This window comes from Meleagris gallopavo, chromosome Z (assembly GCF_905368555.1).
Source record: "Meleagris gallopavo chromosome Z, MGAL_WU_HG_1.1, whole genome shotgun sequence".
Classification (NCBI taxonomy): Eukaryota; Metazoa; Chordata; class Aves; order Galliformes; family Phasianidae; genus Meleagris; species Meleagris gallopavo.
Window position 1 is genome coordinate 23,313,226 of NC_139435.1, and position 22,670 is coordinate 23,335,895.

At 41.6% G+C, this 22,670-nt stretch overlaps 1 protein-coding gene across 1 annotated transcript in view; it reads left to right on the forward strand.

The window, feature by feature from the left end:
* Positions 1 to 17,167: 17,167 nt before the first annotated feature.
* TBCA (tubulin folding cofactor A) overlaps positions 17,168 to 22,670 on the forward strand; it is a 31,117-nt gene continuing 25,614 nt past the window's right edge. Inside the window, exon 1 of the mRNA XM_085213357.1 lies at positions 17,168 to 17,352. Coding sequence (XP_085069483.1) covers positions 17,300 to 17,352 — 53 coding nt within the window. The 5' untranslated portion in view covers positions 17,168 to 17,299. The remainder of the gene's footprint in view (positions 17,353 to 22,670) is intronic.

Sequence of the window (22,670 nt, forward strand, 5' to 3'; positions counted from 1 at the left end):
AAACCTCCAATGTTTTGCATGATTGTAAATAGTAATATAAGAGGTTGAGCAGCAGTGAAGTGTGCTCAAATCCCATTCTTTTCAGTTAGATCATGAATTTCCTCATTTGCTGACATGTGTGCCAAAGTCTGTCACCTGCCTGTAGTTTGAGCAATTGGAGTTATGCAGACTTCTGTGTAAGTAGACAAAACCTCCAACTCATACAAAAATGCCACACTGAAAAATCCCTCTACTCTACAGTGATGCAGTTTTGGGACACAGCAACACAAGAAATATAAATGATACTGGAGTCTTCCATTTCAGACACTCTGTCTCCCTAATGATACATCAGAGTATTTTCATCTAACCTCTCCTGCTAAATCATTGGTAGTATTGGCTAGATATTGATGATAAATGTATCATATTGATAGCTAAATATTGGTAGCTAAATGTATCATAATGCATCACTGTAACATCTCCAATACTTGCTGATAAATGGCTTCAATCTCTTGCTACAACAGCAATTTATGAAAGAATATCATACAAACTTCAAGATAAACTCCCACAATTTGAAGAGATTGCCTCTTTTTATACTTTATAAATAGAAGCAAAGATTGTACATCTCCTCCAATATATGTGTTGAAATGGTCTAGTCTAATTCCCAGAGGACAAATAGAGGGCTCAAAGGGGAGCTCTTTGCTGGTCTAAATTGTGATAACTCCAGGAGAGCTATGGCAATTTACTCCAGAGAAGGATCTGTCCCCTGGAGCCTGCCTGCTGTTATATCTCCAGCTCTCAAGCTTTATCACAGTGATGTCTTTTTTTTCTCTCCTGCAAGGAGTTCTGACCTAAAGAAAGCCAGCTGTCTTTGGATCCCTAAAATGGAGTAGGTGAAGAATTCATTATTTAAAATTAATGATTTTAGTGAATTTATGGCATATACTGCCCTTCAATTATTTTCAAAGAGCACAACGTTAGTTTTTCCTCATAAAAAGTCTTAAGATAACCATTATATGGAAGAAAGCTTTTCTGAGCCATGTGAACATTGGTATGATTTCCCTCTTGGTTGAACTCACGCTAGTCAGTGTTTTGTGCTGAGCAGATGGAAGGTGAAGACCTCCAAATAAAGAAAATGCTGTCAAAATCTTTTTGAAACATCACAACAGCAATTTTTCATGAAACTCAAGTGAAAGATACAAACAGTGAGTGCATAGTTTATGTCATTGCTCACATTTCCACCTCTGAGTAGTTCATTTATCCTAAAGTTGTACTTGTAAAACCTTTATGTACCACCATCATTTATTTCTGATATGGAATAAATGTACACATGCATTTCATCTAATCAAGGCAGGAACTAGCTGACAAAGCGATCCTCGTGATCTTTTAATGTAGCTCTTCTCTGTTCTATATTCCCTTCAAATTTCATCTCCTCTTCTCTTTTGTCAAACCGTTCTAAGCATGAAAATAATAAATAATACATACTTTGTATTCCAGCAACTTTATACAAGTGCTCTTAACATATAAGCTCTCCGGTGAGACAAGGAAGAGAAAATTTGAGTTGTAGCTCTCTTATCCTAAAATGTGAGAGAAATCATTATGTTCCATTTGTGCCACATTCTGCAGCCAGTTCCTAGGAGCTGGAGGAGGGAAAATCATCCCTTGGTACATGCAGCATCAGCTTATTGATAGTAAGACTTGTTCTCAAAGCAGAGGGACCCTACCAGCCCTTAGGGAAGCCCCTAGGAGGTACAGTCCAGCTGCTTCCCTGGCCCACTGCTCTCTCAGCTCAACACTGCTGTGGTGACGAGGAGGAAGCCACTTGAGCAATGCAATAGTCCAGAAAGTGTTTGTCAAAGGGGTTTCACAGGACCACTGGTTGTGTTCAGGGCAAGTGGGTCCTAATTATCTTCCTTTGGATATTTCAGACCCTCAGGAATTTGGATGGGCATCCCTGGGTTCTCCTGCCTCCATGTGCAGGGTGATGCATAACTAAGTAAAAAGGAGAATTAAAGGAAGATGCCAAGAAGGCAGCAGCTCTTTACTCACTGTGGTCTCCCTGGCCAGTGAGGACAGGATTAATGACCCACTCACTCTTCTCTTAACACAAAGAGAAAGCCAAATGGGCCATGGGCTCTTGTGTGTAGGAGCATTCCAGGGGTGGCTGGAATACTGGGGCAAAGCAGATAACAGGGACTTTTTAACACTAAGAAAAGAAATTAGGGTATTCAGGAGGCAGCCACTGGTTCTAATGAAATGGTTTAGGGTATAAAATCACTCATGAAATTATGTATATGAAAAAAGAGCTTTTGCAGAGGAGATATGGACAAGCAAACCCAGTTGTAGTCAGCTCTGTGTTTATACAGTAAACTTGAGCACATTTCTCAGCTCTCAAATAAGGCAGTTCCCTAAGTGCGCCTGTTTTTTGTTGTTGCTGGCTCTTTTTTTCCCTGCAGCTGCTCAGAAGACCAATAAATGACTAAGTAACACCATTATTGTAAAACAAGCTGCACAGCACAAAGCTGCATTTACTGGAATGATGTCACATTATTGTTTCCATTCCATTAAATATTTACTTCAGGCCTTTTATAACCCTTAGAGGTATAAAGGCTATTCTTCCAGACTCAAAGAAATGCAGTAAGAGGCAATTTTCAGAATGGCACAAAAAAGTTATGCACACAAGTCTCATTATTCATACACTCAACTATGAATATTTTGTTTGCTGCAACACCCCCCCCAGCTTTCTCAGCAAGACATAGCAAAAAAAAAAAAAAAACCCAACCAACCAACCAACCAAACAAACAAACAAAAAAATTTAAAAAACCAACAATGAAATAAAGCATTTTTGCGTGAGTGTCAGTGAAGAGAGTGAATTTTTTTTCATTGAATTATTCTGCATTATGATTTTATCTATTTAACTCCCTGCATATTAAAAGCAAATCTTTTGCAGAGCATAAGGTTAAGGCCTGCGAGTTGCATCATGTATACGCTTTTAAAACTGATGGTATGGGATTTGGGTACTCTTCTTCTCCTTTTGTAGCATTTTGCCAGACAAAGAAAAGGAATCCATAGAGGCTGCTGAAGCCAAGGAATTATGCTTGTATTCAAAGGATTTTACTACTACATGGGTAGAGATACATAGAATTGAAAAAGCTTTGAATATGATAGATAATTGCTGGCAAAATTTACCTGTGATATGATGGCAATAGAGCTGAAAGTAATCATAGACTCTGAGAACAAGTCACTTAGATCGTATCACATTCACATTAAGGCACATAGATCTGGGTCAGTAAACAGGAGAACAAGATTCTTGTTATTTTATGATGGATGCTCTGAAAATAATGCCTCCTATTTTATTATGTTGGCTCACAAAGTCAGAGGCAGATATTGGTAGTATGGTAGAAGAGGTTGAACCTTCCTACCCATATTCAATTACATGTTGTTGCTGTGTGACAGATGGCAGCAGAGGGGACTCTGACAGAATAGCATCTGACATCAAAGTGCATATGATGCGAAAACATGGAATTGAATTCCTCCATGAATTAAAAATTGCACTCATTAACATTCATTAATTCTTGCTGAATGTTTATGGAGACCAAGCAGTGGATGTGAGAACAGTGAGGCAGTGGGTGGCACGTTTCAGCAGTGGCAATACTGACAATGTGTCACCTCCACTCGTGCAGATTGTTTCAAATGCAGGCTCTTGTTCATCCCTGTTGAAAATGCACAGCTCATGGTGGTCACACTGTTGAAAAATAATGTGCTGTAGCTGAGAATTTGCCCTATTAAATGGTGTTACTGGACTCATTGTATCTGTTGTAGTTTCCACAGGAACTAATAGGAGGCATTACTTACAGAGCAACCTATGTAGAAATAACAAATTTAAGAAATTTTGACTGTATTTCATGGGGCTGTGTCTCATAGATCTGTAATAGTCTTCATCTGCTCATAATAATCTAAGCTTTTAATTTTGATCATGATTAAAACCAGTGAGAAGGAAACCTTGATTTAAATAGCTGGTTTTATTTTCGTTTTGCATTTGTATACTTGATAATTATCTTCATTCTCCTTGACTGGCATGATGATTAACACAAGCTGATTTGCAACTGTATTTGCAATGTATATTTAATACATTTCAATATCCTTTCATTTTTGCATACAAATATGCACAGTGAAAGAATGAGACTTACTGTAATTTGTTCATATACTTATGTTTTATATTCATATCATCTCAGAAAATGGCAAAAGACTTTTCTTTACTAAACAATGGTTTTATTTGGGGGTTGTGTCCAAAAGCACTGGGGTGGAAACTAACAATCAATTTAAATGCATAAAACTAGTTTAATTAATTGTATTTATCTAAAATATATGGCATCAGGTTTTTTTCCTCATAAAATGAAAATTTATTTAAGACTAGCAGGATTACTAAATGAATGAAATGGATACACTATTTAGTGAACTGAGAGATTATTTCATGTCTCTAGAAGTTGATACTTAGATGTATACCATGCAGACAAATAACTAGTGAGATTATCAGAAGTACCTATATGTGTTACTGCCTCATTTCCACTGAAGTCAATAGGAGTTATGCATTTATCTGTAGGAGGGATTTTGAAACTCCCACTGGTCATCTGTCTCCATCTCCAGGCACCAAGATATCTCTGGAAAGCTGACGTACCTGGAGGGTTTTGTCAGTATTGTTTCCTCTACCTTTTTTATTAATAGACTGGAAGAGAAAAGAATGCTGCATTTTCAGCCTTCAATCCATTTCTGAATTTTGCCTGAGCAATAGTACTTATATGACAAAATTATTTACTGCAGCTGCTAGTTCAACTAAAATCAACATCAAGAAAACAGAGGCTTTTTTAAAATAAAAAATTTGAAAAGTGCCAAAAATTGTAGCTTTACAGTAAAGATGGAGAACAAGTGTAAATTTCTGGATTTTAAGACAGTAATTGTTTTAATGAAGTCCACAACGACTTTAAAAGTTTAATGTTTTTTTTTTTTTTACCAATTTTGCAGGTAGCTTTGAGCCACTGAAAAATAGGAACGCCTTTCTGATAGACTGAAGTAATGCTGAGAAAATTCTAAGCTTTAGTAGAGATCATTAGTATTTTAAATTGAATTTCAGTTTTATTTTTAATGCACTTGTCAAGGGTTTCATTTGTTTGTTTGTTTGCTTGTTTGTTTTCTAATTAAAAACACGTATCTGTGTTTAGACTAACTTCTAAGCAGCTCCAAAAATTCCTAGCATCCCCACCAGGTTTCTGAGCTCCATTACAGCCATGGGAGCATTACATCTTTCCAGCTAGAAACTAGGCAGGATGCTGCTGAAGGTAACACTGGGGAAGACACACCTACCATCTCAGCTTCAGCTTTTCAGTGCCTTCTCTGACGTACTTTTAGGTGCTTGCCTAAACTCTCTAATGGACTTACATAGGTACATCTTTTCTTTACAAGCCTGAGTGATTTCATACTTTTGGTTATCCAGTAGGTGAATGATTCAAGCTTTCACCTCACTCAAATTCCCCCTTCTGCCAAGAAAGCCCTCCTGTAACATTGTCCATTCAACCAGGTAAGTAAGGACTCTCCTAGAAAGGAGCCCTCCCTGATTGACTTGCTTTAGCATTTTGCATACAAACATTTTCCCACAGGGAAGCTACTTAGTAACTTGTCTGCATTGTCCCTCTTCTTTTTCTTTCTATCTCAGTTACATGGGATTATTACAGGAAAGATGAAACAAGACAAACAGGACAAATGAAGATGGTTTTCCATGCCAAATACGTTCTGTTCTACCACTGGGGATGTTCTCCTAGCAGAAAAAATTGTGCGTTGCCTTACATTTTAAATCCAGGGTAGCTTGGGTTAAGCTGTTGAATAAAACCAACAGTAGTCACTCCGGAGATGAAAAAGAGACAGAAAGCGTTCCTGGGATTTCTAAACTAGTCGTGAGTATGCCATGGTGTATTTGGGCACAAACTGGAACAAAGTTCCATACAAGCATGAGGAAGAACTTCTTTACTGTGAGAGTGACAGAGCACTGGAACAGTCTGCCCGGAGAGGTGGTGGAGTCTCCTATGGAGATACTCAAGACCCACCTGGATGCTTTCCTGTGCACCCTACTGTAGGGAATGTGCTTTAGCAGGGAGGTTGGACTAGGTGGTCTCCAGATGTCCCTTCCAAATCCTGCAATTCTGTGATTCTGTACATGATAAATAATCCAAACAGCTTTATATGCCTGACTTAGATAGCATGGACTGAACTCCAGAGATGTTTTTCTCTTCAGTGTAAATGAAGCCTAATAGGCGCAGGCTAGACACCTAATACTGATGCAGCTTAAATTAAGCAAGATGAGATCTGTTTGAAAAGTATAATTAAGGTATGGCTGTTATTTCAAGGTCATAGTTCCCTGATCTGCTCATGTTTTCTACTGGATGAGGAATGATTGTCCCAGGATATACTTTGAAAGCTTTATATATATCAAAAACAGTAAATTACATTTCTGCAAATAGAGATGTTTTCATTCCTTGTTGAAGGCTAGAAATATGAAAATCCCATTAGGCAGCTTAATCAGGATAATTTTAGTAAAATCATCAGTGCTATAATAACTACAGTGTGATGTTTACTTGTAATTATTTCTAGCATCTCCCACACCTCTGCATTCTGTGTGTAGCAGAGAAGTAAACAGATCTGTACCTCACCTTCCTTGCCCACAAGAAAATTAATAGTCTAGGAGCAGGATTTCAGCATTACATTTTGTTCTGAATGAATGGCCTGAAGTGAGAGAAGGGAAAGTGACAGACAAGAGTGTAGAGAGAAGACTGAGGAAAGATGAAAGAAGAAAAGAACACAGAGACTCAGTTTAAGTGTATGTGTTCTGGCTAGCAGTCTTTTTAGGGAATGAAAGTACTGTTCTGGCCTAAACCCCTGCACAGATTTCACCTGTTAGTATCTGTACTGACCCTTAGCTTTCAGCTAAGCTAAAACATATCCCTGAATAAACATAGAACCATCATAATCATAGAATGGCTTGGGTTGAAAAGGCCTACAATGATCATCTAGTTTCAACCCCCCTGCTATGTGCAGGGTCGCCAACCACCAGACCAGGCTGCCCAGAGCCACAGTCAGCGTGGCCTTGAATGCCCCCAGGGATGGGGCATCTTATCTTCCTTGAGCATCTTATTTTCCTAGAAATATCTCCAGTTTCCACAAATACAGTACATTTCCTGGTAGTTTTTTGCTCAGTACTTAACATGTAGCCCCATAATCCTATTCTCATTCTGTCTAGTTCAAGCTTCTAGTCATTGTATCACACAAAATCACACGCAGAATGGCCAGGGTTGGAAGGGACATCAAAGATCATGAATCTCCAACTCTCCTGCCACATGCAGGGCCACCAACCTCCCCATTTAATACTAGACCAGGCTGCCCAGGCCCCATCCAATCTGGCCTCGAACACCTCCAGGGATGGACGGGGCATCCACAACCTCTCTGGGCAGCCTGTTCCAGCACCTCACCACTCTCTCTGTAAAGAACTTCCCCCTGACATCCAACCTAAATCTTCCCTCCCTCAACTTAAAACCATTTCCCCTTCTCCTGCTGTTACCTACCCTTTCAAAGAGTTGTTTCCCCTCCTGTCTGTAGGCTCCCTTTAGGTACTGAAAGGCTGCAATGAGGTCATCCCACAGCCATCTTTTCTCCAAGCTGAACAAGCCCAGCTCCCTCAGCCTGTCTTTGTAGGGGAGGTGCTGCAGCCCCCTGATCATCTTTGTGGCTCTCCTCTAGACCCTCTCCAACAGCTCCGTGTCTTTCTTGTACGGGGGGCTCCAGACCTGGACACAATACTCCAGATGGGGCCTCACAAGAGCAGAGTAGAAGGGGACAGTCACTCCCCTGTCCCTGCTGGCCACCCCTCTTCTGATGGAGTCCAGGATACCATTTGCTTTCCCAGCTGCAAGAGCACTGCTGCTCATTTTCGTCCATCAGGACACCAGGTCCTTCTCTGCAGGGCTGCTCTCAAGGACTGCTCCTTACAGTCTGTATGGCTGCCTGAGATTCCTCTGGCCCAAGTGCAAAATCTTGCACTTTGCTGCGTTGAACCTCATTAGGTTTACCTAGGCCCACCTTTCAAGTCTGCTGAGGTGCCTCTGAATGGCATCCCTCCCTTCCACTGTGTCAACCACACCACCCTTGTCTTGATGACAGCTTGGTGTCATCAGCAAACTTGCTGAGGGTGCACTCGATTCCATCATCAATGTCATTGATAAAGATGTTAAAGAGCACAAGTCCCAAGACAGACCCCTGGGGGATGTTGCTTGTTACCAGCCTCCACCTGGACATAGAGCCATTGATGACCACCCTCTGTCTGCAGTCTTTCAACCAATTTCTTATCCATTGTCTGGTCCATCCATCAAATCCACATCTCTCCAAGGATGTGGAGGGGGACCATGTCGAAGGCCTTGCTCAAGTCCAGGTAAATGATATTGGTCACCTTCCCCTTGTCACTCCATTATAGAAGGCCACCAGATTGGTTAAGCATGACCTTCCCCTGGTGAAGCTGTGCTGGCTGTCTTGGATCACATGCTCACTCCTCGTGATCAAGCATGTCGTTCAGGATGATCTGTTCCATGATCTTTCCAGACACAGAGGTGAGACTCACCGGCCTGTACCTCCCTGGGTCCTCCTTGCTCTCTTTTTTGTAAATGGGAGTGACGTGACCCTTCCTCTGGTCATCTGGGACCTCACCTGACAGACATGACTTTTCAAATATGATGGAGAGTGGCTCAGCAACCACCTCAGCCAGCTCCTCCAGAACCCTGGCATGCATGCCATTCAGCCCCATAGACTTATACACATTCAGCTTCATGAGGCGGTCTTGGACTTGCTCTGCCTTTACGGTGTTGGGGGATTTACCACCCCGGTCCCCACCTAGATGTTTAGGGGACAGGGCTCAGGGACATGAGAAATACTAGAGTCCTGGCAGCCACTGAAGACCGAGGCAAATAACTCATTCAGTACCTCAGCCTTCTCTTCGTCCGCTGAAGTCAGTTCTCCTTTTACATTTACCAGAGGAGGTACACTCATTTTGACCTGTCTCTTCTGGCCAGTGTACCTGTAGAATGTCTTCCTAATGTCTTCCTACTGTTTTTCACATCCCTTGCCAATTTCAGTTCTGCCTGCACCTTGGCTTTCCTGATCCCACATCTGCAAGTCCAGACAGCATCCCTGTATCTTCCCAGGTGACATGCCCTTGTTTCCAGAGCTTGTACGCACCTTTCTTTGCCCTTAGTGTGCCCAGCATGTCTTTGTTGAGCCATGCTTGTTTCCTACCTCCTCTGCCTGCTTTCTTATTCAGAGGGACAGAGAGCTCTTATGCTCTCAGAAAGGCATCCTAAAAAAGTAGCCAGCTCTTCTCAACATCTTTGTTTTTAAGTACAGCATCCCAGGCAATCTTGGCCAACAGTCCATTGAACAGCTTAAAGTTCACTCTTCCAAAGTTCAGGGTCCTGACGCCACTCTTTGCCAGGCCCACATCCCTTGAGATCACGAACTTGACCAGGACATGGTCACTGCAGCCCAGGCTGCCTCTAACCTTAACATCTTTAATGATTTCCTCCTCATTGGCGAGCAGCAGGTCCAGTAACACTTCACCTCTGGTGGGTCTGTCCAATACCTGGACCTGAAAGTTATCATCAATGGATTCCAGGAGCCTCCTGGACCTCTTGCAACTTGCTGTGTGATCTTTCCAACAGACATCAAGATGGTTGAAGTCCCCCACCAGGACGAGAGCCTGTTAGCACAATGTATCTGACTGATAAAATAATTCTTCTGAGTTATGAACCTGCTGCTGCCAGAAATTTCTTCTCTGATCAAATTCTGTTTTCAGACTAAATATAGATAACCTTGTCTTGTTGTGTGGGATACATTCTTCACATATCATATTACTCCTTAGGTTTGCTGTGAGCTTTACAAGCTTTGTTTGTCCACTTTAAAGTGTAGAGCTGGGCTTGTTGTCCCTGTTGGATCCTCACATTCCTAGATATTACTAGCAATTATTTTATACTTCCTTTTAGATAATGAATTAATACATTGAATATCTTAGGCCTGTGTTGCAGGGTATGTTTGTTTCAGAGAGTCAGGATGTCCCAGAAGCAGAGGCAAGCAAACTATGCACTCAGAGCAGCACAGAGGATTATGGGTTATACTCAACATACACACACTCACACACACAGGCATCCATTTTAGATAATTCCTGTAAGTGGGAAGTGGAAATTCCCTGAGCAAGTGCTCTGCAATTTGCCAAGACTTGAGAGACTGCGAACTGCTGAAAGGAGAGAGAAGGAACACATCGGTGGTGGATTCGATAGGCAGTGCCAGCAGGGCATCCCCTGCTTCAAAGGGCACTTTTCCTCTTTCACCCACTGCATCCTCTCTCCTGCTTTTATTCTCCCCAGGGTCTGCAGGGCTTTTCCCAGTTGCACACTATACCCGCACAGCCTTTAGGTCCCCGTCACATGCCACCTGGTGATCCTGGGTTGGAACACACTGGTCCCTTAAAACAGTCAGAATTCTTTGTTCCATCCCCGGATCATTCTTCAGCTGGGGCCTTTAGGTTCCTGACACAGCCTGGTGAACAGATTCCTGCAGGAACTCAACAAATAATGCCACATTATTACCACAATCCATTCACAAAACATCAGTTTTGAAACTGTTCAACATGCACTGTAGTGTTAATTTTTCAACAGCAGCATAGTGTAATTTGTCTTAAAATGTCAAATTATATAATGATTCTGTTTATTGTCGTCAACAAAAAATACTGTCCTATTAATAAACTTCCCAAATACTGTTCCCTTTCAATGCTACACTCCATGAACACATTGTTTTCCTTTATTTGCTGTCTCAGGAGAGACAGAATATCATAGGTTGCACCATAAGGGGTATTAGCATCATTTCCCTTTGTGCCAGTTACTTTAAACTCCACTATTGTATATCACCAACATGTTCCTGTCTGCTAAGCACTGGCAAAGATTGTTTCTTCTTTGGAGAATATTGTCATGAGTGTTCATTATCCGGTAAGAATTGCAGTTCTCAGATGTGGCCAAAAAAGGAGGGAATCCCCTTTGCTATTTAAACTTTGCACTGAAGCATGTGATCAGTCAAACCCACACAGATGTCAGTTAATGTCCATAAGTTTCACAAGGTTTTCTTGTATCTTACCACAGAAATAATTCAATTAAATAATGTTGCACATTCTCAGTCAGGAATCAAACAGACTTTGAAGACCAAATTAAAAAAAAAAAAAAATCCTCAAAAAAATCTGAATCTTCATAATGGCTACTGGAAGAAAAAAAGTAAGCAAATATATACGATATTTTAATAGATAAAATCTACCTTTCTTCTTGTTTTAAAAGAGATTGACCAGAAGACACTTAATCTATGAATTCTTTAAACTTCAGATTTGAATTTGAACTTTCACTGAAAATTTTATTACATCCAGTTATTCTCAAATCAGTAATTTGTTTTATTTTATTCCAATTACAACTGCTTACACAACAGCTTTATTTAAAAATATTCCTCAGCTAGGGATTCAGTTAAAATAATAAAAAATTAACTGTCTCATAGAATAAAGAGAAAGCAGATAAAATAATGTGACAGGCCCATAATCAAAGCCTTCTCTGTATTGTGAAATAAACACTTTCGGGATTCTCAGTATGTTTTACAGTCTTAATGGCTGTTAGGTCTCCCTTGATTGACCCCGAATAAAATCTAACCAGGGGTGACAAAAAAATATGTCCATCAACTTTGCTCATGCATTACAACATAAAAATTGACTGGAGTCATTGACTACAGGTAGCAATGAGCAAAACTACACAAGATAAATACTCTGGTTTGTGGATACTCATTCACTCCACTTTTGTCTGCCACCTTGATTTTTGGGTTGGGCATTCATGGATAAAAGGTAGGTGATCTGAAAAAATCGTGTATGTCTTTTAAAAGACAGTATCATGTTATGTTACTCCCTTCACAGAAATTTATGTTACATGGTGTTAGACCATGGGCTAAGCTTAATGTAACATGATGCATTAAAAACTGCACATCATGGTTGTAATGTGTGCCAGAACAGTGAATTGTTATATCACATATCTCTTCATTTGTAAGCAGGGAACCCATGGAAATCATTTGCAAAGGGATATATTCTCCTTTTGATGCATGCACATAAATCCCTTTTTCCTTCACTACTTTCAGCTCTTCACCTAATAGTTGGAGTGAGCTAGCAAAATATGTTTTTCTTTTTTTTAAAAAAAAAAAAAAGCCTTGAGTTAGCTAAAAAGGTTTGAATTGTAGCTTTGCATTTATTATAGTCACAGCTTAAACCTCTTTAAAACTACGTGAGAGACGTTTTGTAACCCGTGCTCAATAACAATGCAAAATTTGAGCATTCAAAATTGCTGTCTTCTCATGATAAACTGTACTGCCCCAAAATTTTTCCTCTAAAAGAGTAATTTTTCTTCTGATTTTACACCATCACATTCTGATGAATTATTTTCTTTTCACACTAGTATGGATGAAATCTGAGTCCATTCCTGGGGTCTTTGGTGAAACTACAAAGGAGGAAGTGAGAATGGACATTACCTCAAAATTTTTCAGCTTCTGCCCAGCAAGCCATTTCTCTTTCATGTAATTTTCTAGTGCAATGAAGCCTCTCCTGTAAGAAGACAACCAGCTCCCACTTGATTCCCTGTGTTCAGTGGGTACATTGCAAACTCCACTGCTGCACCCCTTTTTACCTTTATTCATGCCATGTCTGTGCACTAATAACCTATAGCATTTGCGTACACTTGTGACATTGAACAACTACTAGGCATCTGGAGGGTGGGTGGTGTTTTTGGAAGATCATTTTCATGGATGATGATTACCTCATAAGAAAGAAGATCTAGAGATTTACACTGCAAGTCCAGGCTCTACCCAGGGAGATTAATTCTTGTGCACTTCAATCTCCCTAGCTTTGTGCTGGCCAGCTGTACAGAGGTTAATTTTATCTACTGAATTTGTAAAAAAAATTGAGGTACTGCTAACCTTTATTCAAAATCTAATCTTATTTATTTATTACTCTTTAGGGAGGCTGAATTAAATTATATTTTCGCAAAGAATAGGATAGGATAGGATAGGATAGGATAGGATAGGATAGGATAGGATAGGATAGAATAGAATAGAATAGAATAGAATAGAATAGAATAGAATTTGAAGACTAAATAATTTCTACAATCTGATTTCTTATAAATGAAAATGAAATTATATTCAGGCTGCACAGATGGTTTTGATGGATAAATAAAATAGTATAAAGTCTCACTCAGCATTTACATATTAAAGTAGTAGTCTCAGATGAAGTGAGCATACTTTTGGCATAGCCATGGACATATTTTTTTCAAGCTGTCAAACCCAATTAGTAACAAACAATAAGATGGAAACTGCCACTGAGATTAGTAGATTTTAGAGGTGACTGTACCTTCTTCTGCACGGTACACTCTGGCCTCAGCAGCATAGGTGTTGTATGGCTTTTGATTTGAACATCACCTGATACTGGCTCTGTATTGCAGATCAACTAGTGGTATATCACAAAACCTCCATATATCACTTCCACTGCAACAAAAGATCTAGCCCTGCTATTTCAGTAACTCCATTACTATAGCCAAGGAAATATCATGAATTTGCATCATTTGTTCCATACATCAGCATAGCTGGAGCACTCAGAAACTATCTTCAGGCACCCACCTCCCAGCAACACTGTATACAAAATGACTTAGGATTACTGCTTATGACAAATTTACCTGCAAGAAGGGCACCAGGGTGCCATCACACAAACAGTGGTAGATCCTCTGTTCCACCATGGTCAGCGAAAGGAAGGGGATTTAAGAAATGAGTAGGAGTGGAAACAGGTCCTAACTTGGTGCCACAGGCAAACCCTGTCCCCACCTATCTCAATTCCCTAGCCCCTACATAGTATTTTTGAGATTCTGGATCTTGAGGGAGGGGTGAGTGAGGATGTGGTGGAAGGTCCACCAAAGAGATTATCTAGGATGAAGCGGTTTACTCTGTGCCTTAAGACTGCCTCCATCAGGAAGGAAAGAAGGATAACTGTCATACTCAATTCCCTCCTTAGAGGAATGGAGGGCCCAGTATATCAGCCAGAATCTATTTGTAGGAAAGTGCGCTGCCTCCCTGCACACTGTTGGAGACATGAGTTGATGTTTCAGGGCTAAAATTGAAAAATTTGTAGTGCTTGAAACAAAGGAGTTATTTTCATTAATACTGCAGTTTCTAGGACATTTTTTAATCTCCCTACAGATATTTGTTGTTCTGCTACATTCATGTCAAATATAGAAAAGACAACATTTTAGGCCCAAAGCAGTAATGCAGGTTACTTGTGCTGGTTTGTATTTTTAAATGGTTCATAGCACAAGTGGACATCCTACTGTTTTGGAGCTGCTGAGAGAATACATTTATCCCCACCACAACTTCCTATAACTTTCCGAGCCTGGCTGAGAAGACCTGGGTTTCAGTTGAAGGAAGGGAGCGGGCATGTGCTGTCTTGCACCTACCACAATGCTTCTCTTTCCTCATTGCACAAAAGGTGTCAGGTTTGTGTATCAGATAAACAGCTCATCTGTAAACGTCTGTACAGAGGACAGGTACTCATGGCATTATTCAGCTTGATTTGAAAACCTATGTCTCCCAACAGAGACAACAAAGAAATATGTGCCCCTTAAGGGGGCACCTCAAGGCATTCAGGAGTGGAGGCAGCCTCTTCCACTAACTGAAGCAGGAGACCAGACTGCTAATTCAGAGACCATCTGGGGCACATGATACAACCATGATTCTTAGAGCACAGACTTACCTCAGATAATGCTCCTGTGAATTCAATACTGCAAGTGTCTACCCAGCTTATATTATAATCACAGAATGCCTTGGGTTGGAATAAAGCTTGAAGCATGGTATCTGCCATGGGAATGGTTGCCAACCACTAAGTCAGGCACTGGATCAGGCTGCTCAGAAACCAATCTGATCTGGCCTTGAATGCCTCCAGGAATGGGGCACCCACAGCTTCTCTAGGTAATTTCAGTCCTCACCACCCTCCAAGTAAAAAATTTCCTCATAGTATCTAATGTAAATTTCCCCCTTTTAGTTTAAAACTTGTGGGAATATGAGAAAAACTGTTCAGAGCAGCAGCTGTGGAGGAAGATAAACAGCATGAGAACCACAGACCCTCCAGAAGAAGAATGAATGTCTCATGGCTCTGATTGGATAAATGCCTACATGAACAATTGAAGAGTGTTTTGTAGAATGCTCTGTTGATATGTAAAGGTAGATGGGAAAGTTGTAGGGGTGGATGGGAAATCTAGAAAAAGAAAACTTGTGAAGATATGTAAGTGATGTAAAACTTGTAATAAATAATTTGGATCATTCCCATCTGAGTCTGTGCATCAGACGCTGCAAAAACTGTTAGCTCTTATCCTTTTACTATCTGCCTGTGTAAAAAATCAGTCTCCCCTCTGTTTATAAGCTCCTTTTAAGTACTGATAGGTCACAATGAGGTCTCCCCGAATCCTTCTTTTCTCCAAACCGAACAAGCTCCTTCAGCCTGACTTCACAGGGAAGAGGCTTCAGCTTTCTCATCATTGTGTCCTACTCGAAAGGCTCCATGCCTTGTGCTGCAGACCCCAGGCCTGGATGCAGTGCTCCAGCTGGGGCTTCACAAGGGCAGAATAGAGGGATACAATCAACTCCCTCTCCCTGCTGGCCACCCCTCTTTTAATGCATTGCAGGATACTGTCAACCTTCTGGGCTATAAGACACAGAATCACAGAATGGCCAGGGTTGGAAGGGACTCAAAGATCATGAATCTCCAACCCCCCTGCCACATACAGGGCCACCAACCTCCCCATTTAATACTAGACCAGGCTGCCCAGGCCCCATCCAATCTGGCCTTGAACACCTCCAGGGATGGACGGGGCATCCACAACCTCTCTGGGCAGCCTGTTCCAGCACCTCACCACTCTCTCTGTAAAGAACTTCCCCCTGACATCCAACCTAAATCTTCCCTCCCTCAACTTAAAACCATTTCCCCTTCTCCTGCTGTTACCTACCCTTTCAAAGAGTTGATTCCCCTCCTGTCTGTAGGCTCCCTTTAGGTACTGAAAGACTGCAATGAGGTCACCCCACAGCCATCTTTTCTCCAAGCTGAACAAGCCCAGCTCCCTCAGCCTGTCCTTGTAGGGGAGGTGCTGCAGCCCCCTGATCATCTTTGTGGCTCTCCTCTAGACCCTCTCCAACAGTTTTCTTTCCTCTAGACCCTCTCCAACAGTGTCTTTCTTGTGCGGGGGCTCCAGACCTGGACACAATACTCCAGATGGGGCCTCACAAGAGCAGAGTAGAAGGGGACAGTCACTCCCCTGTCCCTGCTGGCCACCCCTCTTCTGATGGAGCCCAGGATACCATTTGCTTTCCCAGCTGCAAGAGCACATTGCTGGCTCATGTTAAGTTTTTCATCCATCAGGACACCAGGTCCTTCTCTGCAGGGCTGAATACACTGCTGGCTTGTGCCAAGATTTTCGTTCACCAGAACTCCTATGTTCTTTTTCATAGGGCTGCTCTCAATGAGTTCTTCTCACAGTCTGTACTCATATCTGGGTTTGCTATGACCCAAGTGCAACACCTCGCACTTGGTCTTGTTGAACCTCATTTGTTTCATGAGCACCCACTTTTCAAGCCTTTCCAGGCCCTCTGGATGGCATCTCTCCCTTCCATGGCATCAGCCGCACCACTCATCTTGGTGTCACCAGCGAATTTGCTCAGTGTGCACTCAAATCCACTATCTAGGTCGCTGGTAAAGATGTTAAAGAGCTTAGCCAAAGCCATGCTGGGACCGGCCCACCTGGGGAGCCTTAGCATCAACTAATTACAAGCACAAAGGAAGAAAGCCTTAAACTGCCGTTCAGTAATAACACTAAGGCTGAAGCCACAGCGCTGCTGTTGCGTTCTCAGTTATTTCAGGGCAGAAAAAATTCTCCAGCTTGCTCTCCCCCTGCTCACGCCCGCGGGCACCCTCAGCCCCCCCGGTCCAGAGGCCGCCGCTATGAGGACGGAAGAGCGGGGAGCGACACCGCGGAGCGCCGCCTCCCCTCACCCCACCTCTCCTCCCCGCCGCGCAGGCTGCCGTTCGGCGCATGCGGACGACTGTGTTGCTCAGTCACGGGCCTCCGTCGTTCACACCGCGCCTTCTGCCAGTGCACCGTAGGGCCTCGGCCCGCGCTGCAGCCCCGCCATGGCCGATCCCCGTCTGAGGCAGATCAAGATCAAAACCGGCGTCGTGAAGCGGTGAGTTCGGGGAGGCTGGAGGGTGCCCCGGTCCCGCCGCCACGCGTTGGGCGCCGCTGGGCCCGGCTGGCGGTGTTCGCGGCGGTGCCCGCCCTGCCGGCGGCATTCGTCCCACCCGGGGGCGGCTGTGGCTGTGCCAGAAGTTGCGCCGCGGCTGCCGGCTTCTCCTGCCTAGGGAAGAGGCCTGCCGCCGCCACGGCTGCGGGGTTTTTGTTCTGAATCCTCAGCGGTTGGAGAGCCGAGGGCAGTCATGCTGCCGTGTCGGGGTCCGAGCGGCCTTGCTGGACTCCTCGGGAGGCAGCCAGCCTGGGCTACTCTACCAAATGCTGAAATGCTCGGCGGTCGGTTTTCCACGCCGCCAAGTTGGTAGTAGATTTGGTAGCCGCCTCTCGGTTTTGTCTGCTCTACGTGCTGTTCGCCTCTAAGAAGTGAAGCCGGGAAAACTGACGAAACTCGACACACCAATCAGTTATGTCAAGCAGGTATTCCCTTTATTACAGCGCTGGGTGCATGCGTGGGGGATCGCTCCACCAACATGCACATCGAAGAGAGGAACTACTACGTATTTAAAGGCATAGCATATACTTACTTTTTCATTACACTCCGAGGACATGGGGCAGAAATTCCAAGAAATTATTAACATTTCTGGTGATCATGGGATGAAGGCTAATAGTCATTCTCACTCTAAATTTCCAACCTTTTAAGGAAGGGTAGCCCATGCCAGTTCCCACTCATTACCTTGAGCTGAAGCAACTGTTTTGCCATCTTATCTTCAACAACAGGACATCTGTTCCACTTTCTTCACTTGACAACAAGCTCTGCGGTCTCCTCTGCATTCTGTTCTTTATCTTATGTTTATACAAGCCTCTTCTCATTCAGCTTGTATCTGCTCAAATTATGTGAAAGGCTGTTCTCAAAATATAGCAAAACTGTTCTCATGATTCAGAAGCATGCAGTTTATCCCTGTGAATCTTTCTTGTTATAGTTGTCAGGAAAAGCCGTTAGTGTAAAATATTTGGTTGCAGGCACTAGGACCTACTGAGTCTGCAGTGGCTCAGGTGTGGATAGGAGTTGCTCTGCGTGCCAGATCAGGACATTAAGTAGAATAGTCTTAGCAATTGGCTTTGTATTATAACCCATTTCAATTGGTAGAAGCCTAAAAGTAGACCGGACATGCTTTCTAGCACCCTATAGGTGGGAAGACTGGAATTAAACACTAGCAAAGTAACATGTACAGAGTTTTGTTTTTATGGATATGTTTTGAGTTCCTGGTCTCAAAATGCAGAGCAGCTCTCAAGTGCAGCTGCAAACAAGAAATTGATGGTGTGATTCCAGTACCCTATTTCCTGTTGCTGTGCAGAGAGTGTGCAGATCATGGACTCATGTTGTTTTTCAGCAAGGAATTTTTAGTGCATTCCGATGAAATGGCTGGGTGGCTGCCTTTTGCTTTGGATCCCTTCTGTGACATGGGGTATGGTTACTGGCCTGGCTAGACAGCAACATTGTAAATGCTTCTTTGCATTTTGAAGTTTTTTGTGTCTGTGTTTTATAGGCATAGTGTTTTTTGTGTTGTGTCTGTGTTTTATAGGCAGAGTATTCTGAAGTGTGGAAAAGCTACAATTATTTAGGCTATCATCTTTTTTTTTTCAAGCTGTGTTCTTTCCTTTGGTCAAAGGAGTAACTTACTGGTGTCTTCTGAGAAACTGGTGTATCTGATAAATGACAAGTAGTTTGTAGAAGTTCCTGTAGTAGCTTATTGCTGCTGCTTGATAGTTGCTCCAAAAGAACCATGTGATAATGCCTAATAGCTTTTCAGATGACCATTACTTCATACAGCATCACAAAAGCTACCTGAACAAGATTTTCCTTCAAGTCTGTAGATTGGGAAAAAGGGGAAGTGTACACCAAGTAACGAGTCTCCAGTCAGAGGTGGTGCAGGCCTGATTGCTTGCATGTTGAATATTGTGCCATGTGGCTGTGTCACTTTGGACCTGAAAACAGTTCTGTGGTCCCCGTGCAATTATGCAGGAAATATAACTGTACATGGAGCTACTTTGGTGTCTGTATGCCATTGTCCTCAGTGCTTCTAGCTCTGAGATTAGTTTATACATTCTTAGTTTGAAGATCTCTACTTCTGTAGTTTCAGTGAGTCTGAGAAAGCTGATTAGAACTTAGAAGTGTGTTGTGCTGAGTACAGTTGGACTTTGCCTGCCAGAGCCCCATCACAGGGTCTGTCATGGGGCAGATTCACAAAAGATTCAAAAGAATAGATGGGTTACTGTAGTGATAGATGTAAGAGGCTCCAGGCTGCCATTGATAAATGCACGAGCTGCAGTAGCACTAATGTACGATGGTAGTTTAGCAAGATGCAGACCTGCCTGAGCGTTCTTCACCCAGCGGGGAGGCACAGTGCTTACCAAAGAGGTGGAGGAGGAGGAACACAGCTTCACATCTCTTACCTCCCTGTTCTTCTTCAGGCTCTTTTCCTTTCTCATCCCCACTTTTCTTCTCCACTCTCTTATACCCTAAACCCAATGTTTCTGTCCCTGTGATTTTAATATTTAATATGATTTGTGTGTAGAGTTGAGTATAGCAGTCATGTATGTTTAGCATGTTCTTCATAGTGTTTTGTTTTGTTTTGTTGTTCTTGCTTTGTTTTCTTCCAATGCATGGAAATCCGTGGATTTTTGTTTTAATTCTGTTACAATTTTGTTGCATCTGAGTTACAAAGTAAGCCGCTTAAGTTCCTAGTAAGTTTTAGTCCAGTTACAATGATACTAATAGTTACATGAAAAATATAAAATACTTTTTTTCTCCACCTTTAATGTGAATTTACTGTATATGATATGTTCAGCATATGTTGGAAAATTGTTCTTTGTTATCCTAAAACTAGTTTTACTCATCCCTTTGGATTGCACTCCTTTGATCACTACTTGGCTATAGCTGCTTGCTTCTGTGGCAGTTGCACACACAGATGCAAGAAGAGGCGTGGTTCTGTTCCACTCCACCTCTCCTTCTCAAACTAGAAGCTTTGTTCAGTACTCTGTACTGCAGCTGTTGTGCATATGACTTGAGTGAATTTGGGAACTTTCATATTTTCCTCTCGTTTGGAACTAGAGAATCTATATAGGTATTTATTCATAATGTGTGAGAGAACACGTAGAGTATCAATAAACATGCCAAGAACGACTGACTCGATATTTCAGTCATTTTCTCCTTGTATTTTTCTGTGTTTGCAATTTAGAAAACTGCATTGAATTTAGTCCAGAAAGCTGATTTTTCAAGCACATTCAGTGCTCAGACTGCACAAGTATACCAAAATAGGTATGGTCAAGAACTACTAGGATGTTCTGCACTTTCTTGGCACTTCATTTGTCTGTTTTTAATCGCTTGCTGTAGCTCACTCTTATGAGTTTCCTAACACATCATTTTTTTGAGCTAAGAACAAAGCAGGTGTTTAATGTGGGATTTTTTTTAATCTGTATATTACAGATTCTTTGTGTATCCTTCTCAAGAGACTGTTGTAGTTGTGGATAATTTACTTACCTTTGTGTTTCTTCCTTGTTATGTATTAATGAAAGGAACTTGAACTAGAAATGGGGAGAATCTCTTGCATTTTCAGAGAAAATTAATAGCCAGGTGATTGCATACTTTCATTGCCCACTATTCAAATAAGTAGATTTGATGAGTGTGATTAATAACATTTGTTGTATTTGTGAATTATGTCCTAGCAAGAAGTACTTATTTAATCACTTCAAAATAGTCTTGCTCTCAGTAGTCCAAGCTTAAAAACCCGCCTCAGAGTAAATGAATTGATCTTTAAATAAATAAATAAATCTTATACTCATTTCAGATCAGCAAGGGTTTTAAAAACTACTGTGAACAAAGTAAGTTGGGCCATGTGAAAATAGCACTGATATTTGCCCGTAGTTTCCATCTGGTTAAATGGAAGTGACACCAGTAGATTAGAATGAGACTAAGACAATTCACATTGCAATTGTGTTAGTTTAACTTTAACAATCTTTTAACACTCTTGTTTAAATGTGGCTGACATACCATAATTACAAATCTACAAGCCTTGATTATAGAATTTTACATCATGAACCTATGGGGAAAGAGTATTGATTTTTGTGAAGCAGCCCTTTTTAAAACCACCTTTCTAAAACTATGGAATCTTCCCAAGATTGTTTTTTTGCCTGCAGCACTGGTGAAGTTACTGCTTTTTCTCTTTGTAAAATATCACCATTCTGAGTTGCATTGCCAAGTAACTTACATTATCACAGTTCTGTTTTTTTTGTGTTTTTTTTTTTTTTAAGTAAAGAAAGTTCTGAAAGTTACACAGCGTAGTTGATTTCTTTTATAAACATAAATCTAAACTTTTAAATTTTTTTATTATTTTACTGCTGAGCTCAGGATACGTTTTGTACAAGTGAAATGAAATATTGCAGAGAATGCAAATATTTATTGCTGCATGATGACTCTTGCTAAATCAAGAACAAAAGTAGTTTATTTTCTTGGTTGCTCAAGAACTGTGTTATCTCTGGTGAAGACCTCAAATTTTTTCCATCTTCTGTCTACCACATGAATTATATCTGCTTCCTTGCTTGTTTCACATTAGCCATGGGCACCAGTTCTGACTCTTATTATTAATAAATTGGTAAGAAACTCATGTCTCCTTTCTTTATTCTCATTATAATTAGAAGATTTTGTGTAACAACTGCTGATTAGCTCAATTAATGGAAAGGACTGGAACATCCTGTGTTATACTGGTTATTGGGGAATGATCTGCAGAGCTGCTCAGCTATACTATGTCAGCATGATAAAGCTATTTCATGTGTTTTCATTGCTTATTCAAGAGCACAGGGATTCAGGAGGGTGAATGTGCTGCATGCAGTGTTGGATGCACACTGGCTCTGTATCCAAATTAAATAACCTTTCTCAAAGTGCAGGAGCATTGTGCAGCTGCTGTCTAAGGTTGTCACCAGCTCCATCCTGGAGTTTTAACAGCACACTCTATAAATTTTTTTGTTAGTCAGATTTTTTTGTTAGTCCAGACATACTTAGATATGGTTAAGTACCTCCTGTAGTGCTCCTGGCTTCATACAGAAAGTCTTGAGGTGGCCCTACATTGAAAGCCACTACAGTCTTCTGGAATTACTGTCTGTCTTGTGTAAAAACTGCTCTGTGTGAACTAGATTAAGACTACTACAGCTGCATTTACACAGTACTGAGTTAGCACCTGTTAATATATAGTTGACAATTCAAATAATGAATTTAACTGTAATTGCAATCTATTCTGTTCTCCAGAAGCATTGCTA